Source organism: Oxyura jamaicensis, chromosome 2, assembly GCF_011077185.1.
Source record: "Oxyura jamaicensis isolate SHBP4307 breed ruddy duck chromosome 2, BPBGC_Ojam_1.0, whole genome shotgun sequence".
Lineage (NCBI taxonomy): Eukaryota > Metazoa > Chordata > Aves > Anseriformes > Anatidae > Oxyura > Oxyura jamaicensis.
The window spans coordinates 103,423,853-103,444,150 of record NC_048894.1 but is presented as its reverse complement, the minus strand read 5'-3'; the positions used below and the strand labels follow the sequence as shown (position 1 = coordinate 103,444,150).

Here is a 20,298-nt window from a genome sequence, read left to right as displayed (position 1 = left end):
CAGAAGGAGCCGTGTAGGATCTCGGCCTTCCTTTGTGAAACTGCTCTCAAATATCTTTGTGTTAGATCCTTCCTGCAACTCCTACCCCTTTTTTCACATGCACGCACGTGGGAGCACAATATATGCTGGATTAAACCTCTAAGATCGGTGACAAAGAGAAGCATTTTCCATGTTCTCAGTTCTTCTGGAATAGGGAGAACCCGCTCAGGCACGTGTCTCTCTCTTCCCGTTGCAGATTATGTATGCTCCAAGGTCCAGGGACAGGTTTACCGCCCCATCCTTTATGCAGCGGGACCGTTTCAGTCGCTTCCAGCCCACTTACCCTTACATGCAGCATGAGATCGACCTTCCTCCGACCATTTCCCTCTCGGACGGGGAAGAGCCGCCGCCGTACCAAGGCCCGTGCACCCTGCAGCTCCGGGACCCAGAGCAGCAGATGGAGCTCAACCGGGAATCTGTCAGGGCGCCGCCCAACCGAACCATTTTTGATAGCGACTTGATAGACATCTCGATGTACAATGGGGGCCCCTGCCCACCAAGCAGCAATTCGGGCATAAGTGCAACCAACTACAGCAGTAATGGAAGGATGGAAGGACCACCCCCGACGTACAGCGAGGTCATGGGGCACTACCCAGGCTCCTCTTTTTTCCATCACCAGCACAGCAACGCGCCTCCTCCCTCGCAGAGGGGGAGCAGACTTCAGTTTCAGCAGAACAATTCAGAGAGCACAATTGTCCCCAGCAAAGGCCAGGACCGGAAACCAGGGAACCTGGTCTGAGTCACTCTGCCAGGTGCATTTGAACTGAAGACAAGAGATCCAAGCAGGGCGGCGGAGGAAGACCCCCGTGCTCCGGTGCACAATGTTGTTACATTTCACGTGGTACAACTTAGTAAAACCAAACGTGCAAACCAGTTCTTTGTTTCTGATTCCTTTCAGGGGAATTGCATGCAAAGCAGATCGAAAGAAATACAAACTTCCATTCAGTTTGTCTACGAGCAGTGTTTCAGGGGAGGGGGGGATATATTATTTTTTTTTAATAAACTATTTCAATTATTTAATTCTAAAAGTAAACTTAGCACAGAAATGAGGCTTGTGTAGCCTGTTTTATACTCACTGAATGGCAGAAAGAAGAAGGTTTTGCTAGATAAATGGGGGAAGAATTGGCCAGTTTGCTTTTTTTTTTCTCCCAGGGTGTGCATTTTTTTTTAAAATATGAATCAAAATTCCTGTTTTGTGTGCCAAGGTATAAAGTTGAGAACTTAGATGAATGCAAGGAATTAATTTGTGTTGTGATAAATGTGTTTTAAAAAGTTGCACTATCTTAATGTTTTAAAAATATATATGAGGGAACTGTTTTATGTGAAGTTCTTCTATATGTTGTCTTTTCACCTGTGGAATAATGATGGAGCCCCAGAAGTGATCTGGAGGAGTTTGCCCCCCTCCCCCCAGCTTTGCTAGAAAAAGGGGACAGGACTTAGCCTAACATCTCTTGACTTACCCAAATCAAGAAATACAGGGACACTTAACTTGTTGTCTTTGCAATAATTTGCATCCAAGTAACAGCGCGTCAACGAAGTGTCTTGGAGACTTTTGGATGGAAGAAGGCAGATGTGACATGCCAGCATTTTCCATCACTTAGGGTTTAGCTATTTTGCAGTTTAGACTCTTTGTTTCGTAAAAGGCAAAACAAGAGCCCAGATGTGTTAATTTGTACTGATTCTAACAAAGTGCTGCCGTTCTTTTCCTTTTCATAACGCAGTGTCACCAGTACTTAAGGTTTTAGAGATTTTTGTCCTCCCTGTAGCCTGAAGTGTATCTAGTCACATATCATGACATTATGCAATAAATCGTTTAAAAATGCAAGGTGGGTTTTTTCCCCTGCAATGCTGTTAAAATACGTGAGGCTCTGTTGTGCTTTCCGCTCTCCGTTGCCATCTTCTAGATACTGAAATTCAGTCCTGGAGATCCAGCCTGCTGAAGCGAAGGGGCCTTCGTAGCTGGAGCCCCCGTGCAGTTTCCGCAGCAGTACCGAGAGCTGGCGGCGGTGCTGCCTTCTGCAGCATCCCTGCCAGCGATGGATGGAGGGTGCTGACGTGTTGGCTAAGCATCTGTAAGCCCTGGTTTTGTCGTGCTGGTCTTAAAAGCAGTTGGAAGATTTTACCCGCTGGTGAAGCGGGGTGCGGGGTGCTTCTTCCCTGGCTGGCTCTGTGTGGAAGCAAACGCAGCACTGGCAGGCAGCCGAATGGTGGTAGTGGCAGCACAAGCACATGAAAAAGCACAACTTGCACTTAAAATGCATTTTGGAAATGGACTTAAAAGTAAGAACCCGTAGAGTCTCTAGTTTGCATAGTTTCTAATATATATACGTGTGTGTGCGTGTTGCAGACTCTTCACTTTAAGATCTCTCACCTTCCCTGCTCCCGATGCCCTGTGCTCGGCCGCTGGCAGCGGGCAGGAGCCCTGTGCCGGCTTCCTGGGCTGGAGGCTGGCACCTGAAGGCTCTGGCACCTGAAGCGAGTCTTTGATCTATGCAGAGTTTTGATGCCAAAACAGAGCGCGTGTCTTTGTGTGTGCGTGTTTTACGGGCCTCGGCGTGGATCGGTTTCTTCATGAGCTAACTCGGTTTTGTGCTAGGTTAGAATTTGCCTAACTGTTAGCCTGGGTGTGCAGCCTCACCTGTCTCTGTAGTTGTTCCTTGGTCTGAGTCACCCCGGTAATGCAGAGTAACGCTGCCTCTTAGGTTAGGTGTTACTGCACGGGAGAGGCTATGACGGGACTCGTTTTTTCCACGCTCAGCCCCACGGGACGGGTGTTCAGGAGAAGACTAGGCGGCTGTCAGTCAGCTGGGGCTCTCGTCGCATCTAGTTCCTGGGAATAAAAGTTGTTTAATTTTTTTGCGGATGAACGTAATCCCTTAGGTGAATTAAGCAAACGGAAAGCAAACTCAGCAAATGTTGGTTTTGGTCTTCAGTGACTTTTGTGCGTTGGAAGTGAGCTGTTGGCCAGATGATGCTTGTGCCTACTCGGACCCCTTGCTGTTGCCTCAGTGTGGGTTATTTAGCCGAAAAACCATTAGGTGAGAACAGCTGGAACTCGGTCATCCTGTCTGGGCACACCTGGATACCGACTTCTCCCCACGTGCAGATCTCACAGAGGTGAGCCTTGAAGTTACCTTCAAAGCCACCTCTGGGGAATATACCTGCTTTGAAGACAGCCCTTTGCCACCTGTTGGCATCTTAGCATGCCGGTGAATTTATGCACTTCCCATTCATATTCTTGGGTATGATGCATGCACGGTTGTCTCAATTTTTCTTGACCGAGGAAGTTTTTTTGTGCATGGAAAATGTGAGCTGTTCCACCCATTCTGTAGAAAGGAACTCAATACATGCCCATGGTTGCATTTCCTCCTCCGTCTTTGTCTTCTCCTCATGCTTTGCTGTCCAAAGCTCACGTGCAGCCAGTACTCCCAGCAGCAATGAAAGTCTTGTCACTGGTGCTTGCCGCAGGTGAGCGGGCCATCCGCTGCTTTTGTCTGGGGGCCTCTTATGAGGGTAAATACAATGTTTTTGAATGAATATTGGTGATCTTTGATCCCAGCAAAAGGGTAACTTTATGGAGGTGTGTGTTCTTTTTTGTTGTAGTGAGAGAGAATATGCCCCAGAACAGTAAAATAAAGAATATAAAAATTAAATAGTGCTATTAATCTTTACGGGCTTAGGAGTTGGTATTCTCTGAATACAGTTAATTCTGCACAGTGTTTATGGAAAATTTCCATTTGCGAATATCCAGTATTCCACAGCCACTCAAATGCAGCGTTGTAAATTATTAAAGATTTCAGGAAGCACCGCAGAGTTAGCCACGTGGATTACACTTCCGTACTGGTGTTCTGTTTTATGTGCATCATGCACATAAACACGTAATACCTGGGCGGTTTGCTATCTGATGAATCGTATCAGCCTGAATTCTGGTTGCCTCTCCTGGTCGTTGCCCAGTATTGCCCCAGATTCACTCCCGTGTCCCCACTTCAGAAATTTTCAGGCTAACAGGTGTATTTTTTTAAACATACCTTTAAGAAATAAAGCATTATGACTTCTCTTACCTACCACAAAAGTTAATTAATCCCTTAAGTGGCTTGGCATGGGTCCCTTCTTGGTGCTAACTGTGCCCCGTTTGCAGTGTGTTCTCCTGTGATCTTGCAGGGCTGGGGAAGGCAGGGTGTAGCCATCGAAAAGAGGTTTCGCCCTGCCACTAAGCTCTACTTGTTGTGTGCTGGGCCTGATTGGGGCTGGGTTCGTTGCAATGCTGTGCCATCAGGCTCTTTGAACGTGAAATCGCCTTAAAGATACGAATGAGGAATACGAAAACTAGTGCCCATTGACGTGAGCAGTGTTCAGGTTCACGGTGCTTAGCATGGTAGTGAGGAAGGCATTTACGCTCCTGCAGGAACCATGGGTTGAGTGGTGCCTTTTTTTTTTTTTAATTGCTTTCCCCCCTTCTCCCACCAGCTGGCAGCTGCTTCTGCCATCCCGAATCTCTGAATTTGTGTGTTGCAGAAATTAAAAAATATATATCTCTTATCTTTTTTTTTCCTCTATGAATGTGGTTCAGGGGAGAGCAGGGAGCGGGCTGACATCACGTCTGGAGGAAGGCGCTTTCTTAGTGAAGTGAAGGGGAAGGAAGATTTGTCTTGCTAAAACGTCCTGTGTGTAAGCTGAATGGCATTGCTGGAGCCCTGCTTCTAACCCTGCTGGGTAGCGAGCTGTCAGACCTTCAGACTGAGACCCTGGTCTGTAGGTTTGTGTTCTGGGGAAGGCGCATTGCTAGCCTTCCGCTGACTGAGCCCTGCGCATTCATTGTAGCTAAGGTAACCTGCTTTTGCAGGAAGAAAAAGAAAGTGGAATGCTGGTGAAAATAGGTGTTCTAAAATTGTTTGCATTTTTTTTCCCCCCAGGGTTAAACAATGTGTTTGCTGGTACACTTCAAGATATTTAGGATTGTCCCCATGTTCTCTCTGGTCATTACTATTGAGTTGTGTCCATTTGCGTGTGTGCATACATACTGCATGCTAAACTGTGCCTCTGTCCTATCTGTGGATAATCTGTATATTAATTACTATTCCATAATCACCTTTCAGAAATGCTAGATGGCATTGTGCTCTCAGGAACGATGACAGGTCATTTGTCAAACAGCTGGAGGCGTGAGGAGTATTTGTTTCTCGCTCCTGTAAATGTCATGCCCTGTTCTTATCGGTTGAGGAGTTGTGCTGTAGAAATTCTTTCCTGTGACCTAGCGCAGTAGTGCATCTTCCATCCAACAGCTCTCTTTTTAGGCTGGGCTTTGAAAAGTCCTCGTGCTTTTGGGACAACACAAATGTAGACCTCGTGTAATCACGTAAGCAAAGCAAATGTACTTAATGTACTTCATGTACCCCTGAGATCTCAGAAGCATGCTATTTCAGACCTAGCTGATGCTAAGATCAAAGTGATGTCTAGTGGGTTCAGGTGAAGGCTGGCTTTTGATTGCATCTTTGCTTTTTAGGTAAATGCTGTTATAAAGAATTTAGTTACACATAAATGGCTTTTGTTGCCTGCTTGTCAACCAGTGCATTACAGCTGTTCCTCTAAACTAGCCCCAAATATGTTGATTGTTTTAAGTCCCTGGAAAGAGGGGCTCTTACAGAAGTGTCTGAGACCTGTTGAGGTCCTGTAGAACCTTGTGGGGATGCGTTGGAGTTGCAGAGGTTTCCTGGCCGAACTCTCTGAATTTCCTGTTCTGTATGTTTCATTAGGAAACGGAAGCTTAAAGTTTTGAGAATGGCCTAGCTGAAAAGATTGGTTGGTAAGACTTTTTTTATACTTAATAGTTTGCCAGTCTGTGCTTGTTAATCAGGGGTGCAGGTTACCTTCAGCCCCACCTCTGGTTCCATTGCTACGCTGGCAAAAGCCCCATTGGGCACACTTACACCAGCAAAAAAAATAAATAAATGTCCTTTTACTGGTACAGCTCCACTTGGGGAATTCACAGGAGCTGCACCACTCAGTTCAGCCCCCGTGAGCAGCGTTGGACCCCTGTTGCCTCTTCCCAGCAAACTCTTTCAAGCGTTGCTGATGGCTCCGTGTGGATGAGGTGCTTTGCCACGTCGGTGGGCACCCCAGGCACACGGTGTACGAGCCTGCTGGTGTTCCCTTGAAAGAGTTGCTGCTATTGGCATTAAATATATTTCAGGGCCACTGCATTTCTCCTGCTTCCAAAGGAAAAACAGCATGATTTTGTATCGAGACATGTTGCAAACTCTCCTGGCTTTGACTTCTGCATTGCTGTAGTCTCCCCGTTCCAGCTTCAGACTGAACAAAAGCAACTGGTATTGCTGGTACTGCTTCAGCGCTAAAAGAGCTTGCCTTTTTTTGTTGGTTATCAATACAGAAACAAACTCGAAACCTAGAAACTTCCCCTTCCCTCCAACATCCCCCCTTCTGTGTGATTTACTGCCAGAGATGACTCTGTCATTTCTTTGCTGTATTGCTGCTGCTGCTGCTGCTGCTATTTTACCTGGTTTGGTATGTGAGCTTTCTGACACGGCGTGGTATGTGTAGGATCTTGTGGGTGACGAAGCTGTCTCTCTTCTTCCTTTCTCTCCTTGGTTCGTGCTTGTCTGTCTGCTGTGGTAGGGTTATTAATAAATTATCAACGTACGTGCTAGCTATAATTTTGAGGAGGTTTGCATGTCAGTAGTTTGTAAGCAACTAAGGTGCCTCATGTTCAGGTCTGAGCAGATAGGAATCCCCTTGCACTCGAGAGGGCCTGACCCAACGCCCGGTGGCGTTGGCAGGAAGACTCCTGCCAACTTCAGGGGGCGTTGGGTCAGGCCCTGAACTCCCACCTTTGTTGTGCCTCACTTAAAATGGTGCTTTTTCAGTTGTCTGTCTTTTTCTTTCTTTTTTTTTTTTTCTTTGTATGGTGCTGTGTATAACTTGAATATATTATGCACATATCCTACCCAATGGGTAGAACAAGCAAACATACAAAAAAAAACAAATAGATGTTGTTAATACTGTAAGATAATGTATAGATGATACCGATTTTAACACAAAAAAAAATGGCATAGACTTTGTGAATGCCAACTTCTGCGCTTGGTCCTTTTTTGTAAGAAGATTTGCAAATGAATGCATACAAATGACAAAAAGTCTATGTATTTTATTTTCCTATTAAATATCAATATAATATCATAAGGGAAAAAGTTTGAACAAATCCTTTTTGACTAGCCTGTGTATAGCAATTGGTCGTTTGATGCATCTTTGCTGTGAAGATCTTTTTTTTTTAATGTCACTTTAAGAAAAAGGAAAAAACAAAACAAACAAAACCTCCACAGCTTTAACCTTGCAGCTAGATGCTTTTCATATTGGTTGTTGCCTCGCTATTGCTGAGTTGGACCAGTATTAGTTACTACTTCTCCAGCAGATACATTATTTATTATTATCCTTGATTGTGTTGTGTGTGTTTTTTTTTTTGTTTGTTTTTAAACCTAGAAATGGGCTAAAACCTTTCAAATCTTTTTTTTTTTTTGTCTGCGTCCTTGATGGGAAGTGAAGCTCAGACAAGTGGGAACTGATCCAAACCACCCCTGCAAAATCAAAAGTAGGCCAACAAGAGTTTTAAGAAAAAATACCCGGCCCTGGTGTCCCGCCTCCCAGCCAGCATGTGTGGTCTGAGGGCCTGGCCTGCATCTGGGGACCCCTGAGGACCCGTGTGGCTGCAGGGGTGCCAGCCGTAAGGGCAGACATGAAAATCCATGGTCTGCTATGAGACAAGTGCGGGCCTTCAGGCCCCGCTCCTGATGCCCCGCTGCCGTGCCGACTGCTGCTGGCAATGGCTGCGCCAAGGTCGGCGGCGGCAGACAGGCCCAAAGCAGTTTGGTGCTGAGGTGGACATGGCACAGAGCTTGGCTTGACCCCTGGTGTTTCTGCTGGTGTCCACACCACATCTACCGGGTGGTGTCCTCATGGGCACCAGGTGTCCCCGGCAGCCAGGGTCCCCCCACACGTCCCCGTGCCCCGCGCGTGCTCTCAGCGTGGCTTGTTCAGTGAAGCAAATACCTCAGGAAAACTAAACGTGAAGTTCTAGTTTAGAGAATTGCAGATACTCTACTTATTTTTCTAAGCTGTTTGTTCTAATTATCCCAGGACGGTAGGCGATGTACAAGTTTGTTGGTCCGAGACAGACCAGTCCTCTCACTGACGGATACCAACTGATCTCTCGTAGATACCCCTGTCTGTATGTAGCTTTTTTATACTCGTCAGGCTTTAACCACAGATGTAACGTAGCGACATGTCGGGATGTGGTCGAGACGGCATTTTTGTGTGGTTTTCAGCTGGCTAGCTAAATGCTGTGCGAAAACTCAGGGGGCCTTGTCCAGGGCCCAGTGAAGTCCATGGTGAGGCTTCCTGCGGTGCCGGTGGGCTTCGGGTCTGGTCCGCGGCTCGGAGCGCGGTCCTTGGCCAGCCCGTTGTGACTTTTCTTGACCTGAAACTCCAGCTACACATTTGTCTGTAAATATCTTTTTTAAAGCACTCACGGGCGTCCTGTGTCTGAATGTTGACCATGGTTGTTCTGTTTTTTGTTTCAAAGAAATGCGTAAAATTTATGGCCAGTTCCACATCGTCAAGCCCGTACAGGTAGCTTGTCTCCATCCCTCTCTCTATTGAGCTGTTTTATCAGTAAGCATGTACCATAGTGAAGTGTGCATATTTTACGACTGTCATTTGTTAACTCATTTATTGTTTGCCAGGGCATAGAGCAGTTGTTCTGGAAGTATGTCTTGCCTGGCCATTTTCACATTTCTGTTTGCACTGCAGAATAACTTCTGTGCATGAAGGAAGAAAAACAAACAAAAAACCCAGGCCTTGACTAGGAAGGATCTTTACAGAGCAAACCTCGTGCTGGAAGAACCTAGGGTATTGATTTATCATAACAAAACTTGCATACTGAGTGGACCAAACATGAGTGTGCCTCCTTCTGGAGGCACTGATTTGCTTTGAAGCTGCAGTGGAAAGAGCAGACTCAGTGAGTGTATTCACAGCTGTGTTCACGCTTTGCCATTTACCACGAAGCACAGCAGGCAGCCAGGATTTTAAAAAGTATAGCAGAAGTTAGGAGAGCCTCAGGCACCATAGGCCTGGACAGCAAAAATAGTAATAATACCACCTTAATATATTTTAACAACCTTTTTCTACTTACAGTACCAAGACTATGTAAACGTTGTTAGGGATTTTATCTTCGTATTGCTATTGACTGCCCAATGCTGCTGTGCTCAGAGCATTTCATGATGGTATGTACATCAGTCAGGCTCTTTTACTTAAAAATAACCATCAGATGCCTGGCTTTAGAGTGTTGACCCTCTCTTTGTTGTTTCTTGCTAGTTACTTTACAGTGTAAAATGCTTTATTGCTGTATGGATTTTTTTTTTGTATTTCCAGCATTGTGGCTTTCAAGATCACGTTTTCAACGTCTCTTCTTTTTGTCCATTTTGTTTCAAGTTATTCTGAAATATGTACAGCACTATCAACAATATTTACTCTTTCTTTTAAATTTTATTGTTGTAAAAACAAAGCTATTAAAAGCAGTAAGTCTTTTTACAACTGTATTGGGATTTCTCAATAGCTGTTCATGTGACGCTATGACAAACCTGGCTTGCTTTAATTTTTTACCTTATTTTCCTTTTAACACAATTAATTTGTTGCTTATTTTCCACAGTAACTCCCAGTTATATACAGAAAAAGATTTCAACTGTTGTGTATCTGACTCTTTTAATTGAGCAAATGGTGATGTCCTAGTTTTTAGACCTAAGGTCTGTTATTGCAATACTTTTAAAGGAAGATGTTGCTCTAAGTGCTGTTGTTAGTTTTAAATACAGATTTTATGCTTGTTCTTAATACGCTGTGGTTAAACCATAGCAGAAAATTATTAAAAACCATGAAATGCATTTGGCTCCTGTTGAATTTATTTTCTCTTTGAAGTGGGGGAGGAAAAAAAAAGGGGGGGTGAACCACTGGGGTGGCCCTCACTGGGGTGAATGCATGTCCTTTTTCCTCCCTGGTTTTCTGCTGGCAGCCAGGTAGCTGATCATTATAGAGTCAGGGGGTGGATTCAGCCTTTGAAACACATGGGAGGGCTCTGGGAAATGGGTGTTTGATGAAGACTTTACATCGGTGTTCTGATTCTCAGTCTCTGGTGATTAGTGCAGGGATGGTTTTGGGTGTTTCTGCCCCGCCACTGTGCCGGAGGATGGTCCATGACAGGAGGCAGCTGTGTCAGAGCATCTGCCCATCACCCGCTGCAGTGAATGAGTAGAACCCTTCATCCAAGCCCACAATGTCTCCAGTTCCTCCAGCCTGAGGACCCCACCTCAATCCCACTTAAAGCACTGGGTGCCAGTGGCTGCCCCTGGTAGGTCAGTGCTGACTGACCAAGTGGTGGACAAGCCCCAGATCACTGAGTTGAAGAAATTGGTTCAAAAGCAAACATACAGGATATGGCTCAGAGGGAAAGAGACACCATCTGGTAAGAAAGCTGGTGCACACTGTGACTGATGGTTAAAATGGTGTGGGGAAAGGAGGGAAAAGATAAACTTAGTTTAAAAAAAATAAAATGGACATAAAGGTCCTGTGAAAGACATTTACCTTTGGTAGTGAAAGGTAGATCAAATTATCCATGGCTGGTACCTGTCACTTTGCTGTTAGAAAGCTTAACAAAACTGGGAAAGAACAAATATTTTCTATTTATGTGTAAGTATAAAGTGATGCTCTGTTCATCATAATTATTAATGAAATACTTCTCTCATGTTGTTTCTTATACCTGTGCCTGTGCTTGCTGGAGCTGGATCTCTCTGCTCTTCAGATGGGATGCTCAGAGGGAGGTAGTGCTGCAAGCCTGGGGCTCAGAAAGGAGCTCTGAGGGAGCCACATGTTCCTGGTCCATGTCTGATACCCTGCTTGTTATGACACTTTTTGTTGTGTTATTTAAAAGTAACAATTCTCTTTTCCTATTATGAGTTTGCTCTCCCTCATCTACAGCATTTTAATTCTTCCTTAGTACTAAGAAGTAGCTGGTTCCTCGGTGCTTAGAAGTGCTGCAAACCTCCAAGCTCCTGCTCCTCCTCTACTGTCTGAACCCTGAACTCCCTGGAAACTGCATTTTTGGAGACCGCTTTGATCTTTTACTTAATCTGGTTTTAATTGTATTTATATTTGTTTTATAATATGCCATTCTGTTTGATTGTGTTTTAATATCTTTGCCAATGGTTGCAGCCCAGAATGCAGCTATAAATGGGGATGTCTCATCTCAGTAGGGTTACTTTTTCCTGTTAAAAGATTAATACAGTGGCTGCTCAAGTCCTGTGAAACCTTCAGGTCTGGCTTCCAGGCTCCCCACAGTATTGCTTCTCATTACAAACACCCTGGTTTTACCACTCCAAACCCTTTTCTTCCCAAGACCACTCTATAATGAGACTTCATTGCTTAGACAAAAATTAATTAGGCTTCTCTCATTATCACTGTTTTGATCGGCTGTGCTTTAAATGAGTTCTAATTAAAATGCACATTTAAAAAACCTTACTGCTGAATCCTGCTCTCACAGCTCACTTCTACTGCAGTGATGCCCTGCTTTTGTTCAGTTTGCATCGTGCTACTTTTACAGAACTCTAGCACCAAGTATAAAAACTTGTCTGATTTTTTTTTCTTGTTTTCTGCATTTTTTTTTTCCAGACTGACTGCCAAATCATTGCTCCTTAGAACTGGGGTTAGCGCTGAGCTGTCCAATTCTTTGGCATGTGGTAAAACTGATGAGTTAAGTTTCTCAGTGCCCTGTACAGTCTGCAACATGAATTATCCCCAGAATGTTTCAAAACATTTGAGAAATTATGTTAGGCAGATAAGGGCCTGTTTCTGCTTACCTTAGGTGATACAAATTGCCCTTCATGCATTATTTAAGTTGGAAGGACTGCCTGATCTGTCCCAGTAATGTCCATCACATGCTGAGCTGAAGGCAACTTCGCTGGGATGCCAGCACATTTACTAGCTAAACCTGGAGCAGGGCAGGTTGAAGGCTTGCTGTCTTTCAGGGGTGTAAAACAGAAGATCCTTTCTGTGAAATACCTTGTGCCCTTCGATGACTTCCACTATGAAGTGCTTGGCAGAGAGGTGCTAACGCTATTTTAAAGATGAGGAAACATAGATGGAGATGGATATGCAGCTCTCAATGCAGAATCATCTTCCCATCTCGTGTTCACATCCCACTGATGCTGAGGCATTTGCTCCAGCATTCTTGCTTGCTTCCAGCATTCATGTGCTGCTGTCCCACACAGAGCTATTTTTCTGCATGTTGCTGGTAGTTTCAGGACTCTAAATAAGCCATCAGAACATAGCCAACCCTTGTCTGGAGAAAGAAGGCATTTTTTTTCCATGGAGGCCAAAGTGCTACCCTTGAACCCCAGAAGCACCCTTCAATGCCAACGCCAGATCGCTCCAGATTAATTTAACATTTGCAGACATTGCCGTGATTGACAGTGGAGTGGAAAATTCCGGTTTAATCCTGCTCTGTGTGCCACAGACATGGGCTCAGACAGCTTGACCTACATTTAACCCTGGGCAGCAAGAAACTCTTGGGGGGGGGGACAGGGAGAGGGGAGGCAGTTTTCTTCTCAAAGCTCTGAGAATGTTACAGCTTATTGCATGTCCCTGTGTACGTGCATACACGTGTAATTATCTTACAGGTCTCTGCGCACTTCATAGGCTGAGCCAAGCTTGCCCTGGCTGGCTTTACTCGGTGAAGAAGCCGTATGAGCCAAGCAGAGAAGCGTTAACATGCTTGCGTAGCCTTTCAGCAGGGTTTATGGCAACAGCGAAAGGCATAGGAGCTAGTTATTTTCTGACAATGGGATTAGGAGTCTAAGTGCTTTCAGATTTGCTTATAGCTGTAAACTTTACAGCCCTCTGAAAAAGCTGATGAGCTGGTGGTTTTCATTAATGTTTTGTCAGGAAAAGCCTAACAGGTAAGGCTTGACTGCCTGCTGCGAAGCCAGTCATCCCGTTGCTTTGGCCCTCTTCATGCTGCAAACGAAAGGCTTGGGTAATTGCTTGAAGGTCCCGCCTGTGTGTGTTTTGGAGAGCCGCTGGTGCAGCGTTAGATGCTGCAGTTTCTCAGCAAGGGATGCATGGTGAAAGCCGTACGGCTGAGTGACAACGGCGTTAGCTGCTCAGTGTGCAAGCCCTCTCACCTTTTTAAATTATGCCACATATTCTACTGATACTATGCTTGCAGATAAGAAAATACGCATGCTAGCTCTAGCCATATGCTAGGCGAAATGGACGCTTTCATCTTGTTTAAAATTATGCTCTGTCAGAAGAATGGTATTGGGCATGCTAAAATCACCGCCCAACAATAACACAGAAGAAATAAAAGTGTCTCTCTGTGGTAAAACTGTACTCCTCTCAAGGTAACTGCCCAGCTGTAATTTAAGCACTGCTACTGCATTGACAGTTTTACTTTCTCTCTCTCTTTTTTTTCAAGTAGATTGGCTGTAGGCAGGTGTCTACTATGCAGATGCATGCAAATTACTTGGAGACTAATGCACAACGATCTGACAACAAAAAATATATTCTTAGTGGTGTTACGCAGAACCCAGAGTACACCTTCTATAACATATTAGTGTATTGTCTTTATTTTCATGGCTTTTCCAGTCTATCCAGCTCTTAAGGAGTGCCTGGGCGAAGAGCAGCGCGGCAGCTGCAGATGCACGGCGGGCTGTGCTGGTTGCTGCTGGCTGCGGGCACGTCACAGCACCTACCAGTGAGCCTACGAGGCATGAAGCGCACGTACAGCATTACTTCTCATCTGTAACTTCAGTCGTGTTCTCTCAGATCTGGATCCTTGTGAGCCCTCAGGCAGCTCTTTTGGCATGTATGGGCATATCCATAAGAAGTGATTAAAATAAGCTACTCAGTAAACTTGTAGCTTGTGCATTTGGAGCCTCATGGTTGACCTGCGTTTTGTCTCCACCAGCTTTGAGACCCCATTTGGGAAGACATCAGTAGGCACGAGGGCCAGGTAATGGCAGAGCTCGCAAGGAACCTTGTGCTGTCTCCCTGTGCCAGCCTCGCTGCGCACCAGCTGCCCAGAGAGCACCCTGAAGTTATCGGGACTGGATCAGGCCCACGACTGCTAAGACAGCAGTACAGTTTCGGTTCAGATTGGGTGTAGGATCACGACTGTTTCAGATGGATTTGATGCAGCAGCTTCAGTGGAAATATTATTCCAGCTTTATGACTTTATTCTGATTGCAAGATCCTTGATTCGGCATAAGATCAGAAGGACAGGGAATATCTGATTCTGTAGTGAGTCAGTGCGCCAATGGAGATGACTCAAAAATTGCACCATGTTTGAGCAACATGAGCTCATACATACATATGCGTCAGGAAGCCATGGCATGTGTAGTCTGGTACTAATTGTACCAAACCTGGATTGAGCACATTGGTGGCCCAATGTTACCAAGACAGTGTCTGGCAGCAGTCCAACCCTTCAGCTACTCCAGCACAAAGCCTCCTAACGCAGGAATATTGCCACACAGCTCACGAGTTGCTCTTGGGGGATGCTGAAGCCCAGAGGTTGCCAGCAGCAGCCCTTGCTATCTCCCTGAGCCCATCCATGTGCTGCTTTGTCAGGGAGAGCTGGGACACAGGAGATTGTGTGAATATCTCTTTTCCCATATATTTTCCTGTTCTTCATGGTAATAAACAAGATTCAGGGCTTCACCTTTAGAAATGGACGCTGTCACCACCACCATTACCCTCAGTTACCTGAGGTAGGTTCTCCTCCAGTTGTGCTTTAGTCTCTTTCTGGCCACCTGGCAAGACAAAGAAGCACTTTCTTTAATTATGTCTCTTTATGAAACTCTCCCCTGTCATATTAGTATTATATATTTTTTTTTCCTTTTTATTCCTAAACAAGCCTGTGTATCCTCTCCTGTGTTCCCTCCCCTGTAGTTGTCCAACCAATTCATCAAACTCTAACCCAAACTTAACGCTATGTGGTGCCCTGAGGGCTTACGAAATCAAGATGTATTCTTTCTACTTAGAAGATCATCTTCATCAAAATAGCCAGATAATTGCCAGGGGATAATTACAGTTCTGTAATTATTATTGTTGCTGACGTTAAGTGGTGAATAAGGACGAATGCTGCTCAGTGCTCTAAGCCGACACCCTGAGGGGAACGCCATCAGAAAATGCGTTTTGACGAGGACAGTCACACGAGGACAGTGCTGGTCCAGGAGAAGACATGTCAGGTGCCCTGAGGGGCTGCAGTAGGCAGCTGGGGAAAAAGGGCTTTCGCTGCTGCCTGAGGGGTGTTGACTTGTGTATTTATGGCCATAAAAGCCAGAAGGATGCTCTCTGCACCCGTGGGAACTGCCTGGAGAGTTCCTCCAGGGCTGTCCCCAGCTCTCCCCCGCAGCCCAGCCCAGGACTGGGATGTAGGGGAGTGTTGCTGCCATTCAGCGAGACCTGGACCGGCTGGAGAGATGGGCAGGAAGAAACCAGATGTGGTTTAATAAGAGCAAGTGTAGAGTCCTGCACCTGGGAAGGAACAACCAGAAGTATCAGTACAGGCTGGGGGACGACCTGCTGGAGAGGAGCTCTGAGGAGAGGGACCTGGGGGTCCTGGTGGACGACAGGTTGACCATGAGCCAGCAGTGTGCCCTGGTGGCCAAGAGGGCAAATGGGATCCTGGCATGCATTAAAAGGAGCGTGGCCAGCAGGTCAAGGGAGGTGATCCTCCCCCTCTACTCTGCCCTGGTCAGGCCTCACCTGGAGTACTGTGTCCAGTTCTGGGCTCCTCGGTACAAAAAAGACAGGGATCTCCTGGAAAGTGTGCAGCGGAGGGCCACAATGATGATACAGAGCCTGGAGCATCTTCCCTATGAAGAAAGGCTGAGAGACCTGGGTCTGTTCAGCCTGGAGGAGACTGAGAGGGGATCTTATCAATGTGTACAAATATCTGAGGAGTGGGAGACAGAAGGATGTAGCTAACCTCTTCTCAGTGGTTTGTGGGGATAGGACAAGGGGCAATGGCCACAAAATAGAACACAGGAAGTTCCGCACTGACACGCAAAGGAACTTATTCACTGTGAGGGTGACGGAGCACTGGAACAGGCTGCCTAGAGAGGTTGTGGAGTCTCCTTCTCTGGAGATATTCAAGGCCCGTCTGGACACCTACCTGGGCAGCCTGCTCTGAGGAACCTGCTTTGGCAGGGGGGTTGGACCCGATGATCTTTCGAGGTCCCTTCCAACCCCTACAGTTCTGTGATTCTGTGATTCTGTTTTGGTCCCTGCCTGTGGGAAAGCTCATCCGCAGTGGTCTGTGGGTGTCAACTCCTTCACCACACCTCCTGGGCCTTCTGCAGTCTCTTTCCTGAGCTGTGCTTGGGCTCTCCTCATCTGGCCCAGCACAGCAAACCAGCTCTGCAGGAGTGTCACTGGCACCTCAAGGGCTTGCCCAGGCACCCCACAGCTTGGGATCCCACTTCTCTGGGCCTTTGTGTGGCTTCTTCCTCACCAGCCTGAAGGTAAGTATTAAGGCAGCTCTTCCAGTCCCTGCAACCAACCCTGTCCTCTCCTGAATGTCTCAGCACCATCCATGGTAATGATCCCTGCTTCACTCACCTGTGGAGTTCCTGCACACGTCTAGCTTTCAGTATCTTTCCAGTGGGCTTTCTCTGAGGTGCACCAACAAGGAGGGCATCTGCAAGTCCCCCCTGAGGATATCCAGCAGGCAGCTGAGAGGATGAGGATCTAGTAGAGGTGCAGGGAGGTTTGTACTACAGCAGGTTTGTGAAAGCTCAGCCTGTGCCTTGGGAAGGAAATCCCCGCAGGGTCAGCCATCTCCAGGCAACGCTCCCAGGAGTCCCAGGAGCTCCAGCACAAGCAGGAACCTCACTGCAAGAGGTGGGTCTGCAGGATGTGACCCAGAAGGGCCTGGATCCCCACTTCAGTCTCCATCCTGCCAGCACTGGCAGAGGAGACAAGGAACCTGTTTGCTTTGCCCTGCAGGGACACCTCTGAGTGCCCTCACAGAGCTGGGTCACAGAGGGCTCATTTATGCCCCGTTCCTCTACAAGTGCTGGGGCAGAGCAGAAGGGTCTGGCCCCAGTAGTGCCCCAGGAATCCTTTGTCCTCAGTCTCTGGGGGCTTGGGATCGTTTCCTGTCTTACAGCTTGAAACAAACATCTCTTTTGTCAAATGTATCCTGCTCCAGCCCATCTGGCCTGTGACTTTGGCTCTGGCCCCATCTGGGGTTGCAACTTTTACTTCAGCCTTTGCAGCCAGCTCCACCTTCAGCTTCTACTTCAGCCATGGCCCCATCTTGGGCTCCAGCCGTGGCTCCAGCCCCATTTTGGGCCACAGGTCTGGCCCAGTCATGGGCCATGGCTTTGGCTCCAGGCTTGCTCGGGCCTTTACTTTATCTCTGTTCCAGGTTCAGGTCCAACCCTGCCTTGTGTCATGACTTTGGCTCCAGCCCCATCCAGGGCTGCAACTTCAGCTCTGGTGCTACCTTGGGCCGCTACTTTGGCTCCAGTCAGCTCTCAGGCCATTATTTTGGCCCCAGTCCCTGTTCAGGAGGCTGCTGCAGCTTTGGCCCCTGTCTGAGCAGTGACTTTGGCTGTGGCTGCACCCTGGGTTGTGACTTTAGTGGACTTTTAGACTGATAGTGTGGGTCATCATTTAGGCCGTGACTTTGGCTCTGGCCCCATATTGGGTTGTGACTTTGACTCCTGCTTCTGTGTGGGCTCTCATGTCTGTTCTGGCTCCTGCTTGGTCATTGACCTCCTCCAGCCCTACTTGTACCGTGACTTCAGGTCCTGCCCCATCTTGGGCAGCAGTTCTTTCAGCTCTGGTCTCATCTCAGTTGACTAATTTGGCTCCACTCCTCTCTTCAGCTGTGACTTTGTCTCCTAACACTGCGTGGGGCACAGCTTGAGCTCCTGCCCCTGCCTGGGTTGTATCTTTGGCTCTGGCCCCTATCTGGGCTGTTACTTTGCCTTCAGCCCCATCTCAGGCTGTGATTTTGGCTCCAGACCAGTTTTGGGTCTGTAGATTTGGCTCCAGCCCTATATTGGGCTGTTCTTTTGGCTCTGGCCCAATACTGAGATTTTTTTTCCCTTGGCCCATTATTGGGCTGAAAAATTGGTTCCAACCCAATCTTTGGCTACGGCTTTGGCTCTGGTGCTATGTCAGGCTGCTACCTTGCCTCTAGCCTGGGATGCAACTTCAGCTCCAGTCCTGCTCAGGAAGCTACTGCATTTCTGGCCTGTATTTTGGCTGCTGTGCCACTATGTGCCACATATTGGGCTATGACTTTGGCTCTGGCCACTATCTTCATCTGTATCTTTGTCTCTGGTCTGATATTGGGATGAAAATTTTGTTCCAGACCCTGCTTGGTCCATGACTTCTACTCCAGCCCCGTTTCTGGCTCCAACTCTGGCTCTAGCCTCGTATCAGGCTGCGACTTCAGCTCTGGCCCCTCTTGGGCGGGCATTTCAACTCTATTCTCTCTTCAGGCCATCACTTTGATACCAGCCTCATTAATACCAGGCTGTGATTTCAGCTCTGGCCTCTACTTGGACCAGGCCATTGGCTCCAGCCCCTTCTTAGCCTTCTACTTTGGCTCTGGCCTAAAGTCAGGTTGTGATTTTGCACTAGCCTCTGCTTCGGATACATCTTCGGATCCGGCCCCATCTTGGGTCACAACTTTGGATCTGCCTCCCTGCCCCCTGCTCCATGAGTTCAGTCTCAGCCTATCCTTGGGCAGCGATTTCATCTTTATTCCCTGTTTAAGCTGTCTCTGGACCCATCTCAGGCTGTGATTTCATCTCTGATTTCTGCTTGGGCCATTTCTTCTGCTCCATCTACTGTTTGGGCTGCGACTTCTACTGTGTTGGAAACTTGGCTCCAGCCCTGCTCAGGAGGTTACTGTGGCTCCATGCTGCACTTGAGCCACTACTTCAGCTCCAGGCCCATACTGGGCTGCCACAGCCAAAGTCATCACCAAGATGGCCACATCTCCATAAGCAACTTTGGCAAGGGCCTGCTACGGGGCAGCTTCTTTCCTGTGGGCTGTGACTTTGGCCCTACTCCCATCTTGGGTTGTAACTTCAGCTCTGGCCCCATTTTGAGCCATGGCTTCAGTAGCAGCTGCAGTTAGGCCTCATCTTCAGCTCTTGCTCACTATCAGGACACAGCGGTGGCTTTGGCCCAATATTAGGTCACTACTTTGGCTCTGCAACTCTCCTGCTTAGGAGGCTACTGTGGCTCCCGCCCTGTTTGGGCCATGACTTTAGTTTAGCCCCACCTGAGCTGCAACTTTGGCTCAGCTGAGAATTGGCTTCAGACAAATTCATTGTGATATTCAGCTCTGGCCCTATCTTGAGCTCCAGCATAAGTGCTGGCCCCATTTGGGTCACTTCTTTGGCTCCAGACCCAGATTGGGTTGTTTCTTTGCCAAAATCTTGGCCAATGGCTTCAGTTCTGGCCCCATTTCTGGCTGCAACGTCAGACCCATCCTAATCATGGGTTGTGATTTCAGCTCCAACCCCATCTTGGACCTCTGTCTCAGGTCTGGCTTTATACTGGGTTGCTACTTTGACTCCAACCCCTGCTTAGTCTGTGGCTTTGGCTTGGGCCTGATAGCAGGTCATGGCTTTGGCTCCAGATCCATAGCTGTCTGTGGCTTCATCTCCAGCATGATCTCCAGTTGTAACTTTGGCTCTGGTCCAATTCCGGGCTGTGGCTTCAGCTGCTGTCTTATCTTGGACAGCAACTTCAGCTCTGGCCCCATCTTGAGCTATTTCTCCTCTGGTCTCTGCTTAGGCCCCTGCTTCTGCTCTGGTGTGTGTTCAGGACATGAATTTGCCTCCTGCTCTTGCTCATGTTGCTACTTCAGCTCTGGCAACATCTCAGGGCATGGCTTTGGCTTGAACTTGGCTCAATCCCTTGCTTAGGCCATGTCTTCAATCCCACTGTGGGCTGCTAGTTCTGCTCTGGCTACTTTCTGGGCTGCTGCTTTGGCTCTGGTTCCACCCTGGGAACTCTGGCTCCAGCCCCATCTCAGGCCTTAATTTTGGATCCAGGTCCTCCACGGGTGCTGCTTTGGTTGCAACTTCAGATCCAGCTCCTGCTCTGGCAGCACTCAATGCCTTCACATCCACCTTTATCAGCAGTGCTGTTGTATGAAGCAGGGAGAAGACAGAAGTG

The 20,298-nt window shown here is 47.4% G+C and overlaps 1 protein-coding gene across 4 annotated transcripts in view; it reads left to right on the top strand.

Annotated features, from left to right (window-relative positions):
- The window catches only part of LDLRAD4 (low density lipoprotein receptor class A domain containing 4), a 280,454-nt gene extending 278,562 nt beyond the window's left edge, over window positions 1-1,892 (top strand). For all 4 annotated transcript variants that reach the window (XM_035318273.1, XM_035318274.1, XM_035318276.1 and 1 more), the window contains one exon: window positions 236-1,892. In XM_035318273.1, coding sequence (XP_035174164.1) covers window positions 236-778 — 543 coding nt within the window. In that variant the 3' untranslated portion in view covers window positions 779-1,892. The remainder of the gene's footprint in view (window positions 1-235) is intronic.
- The last annotated feature ends 18,406 nt before the right edge of the window (window positions 1,893-20,298 follow it).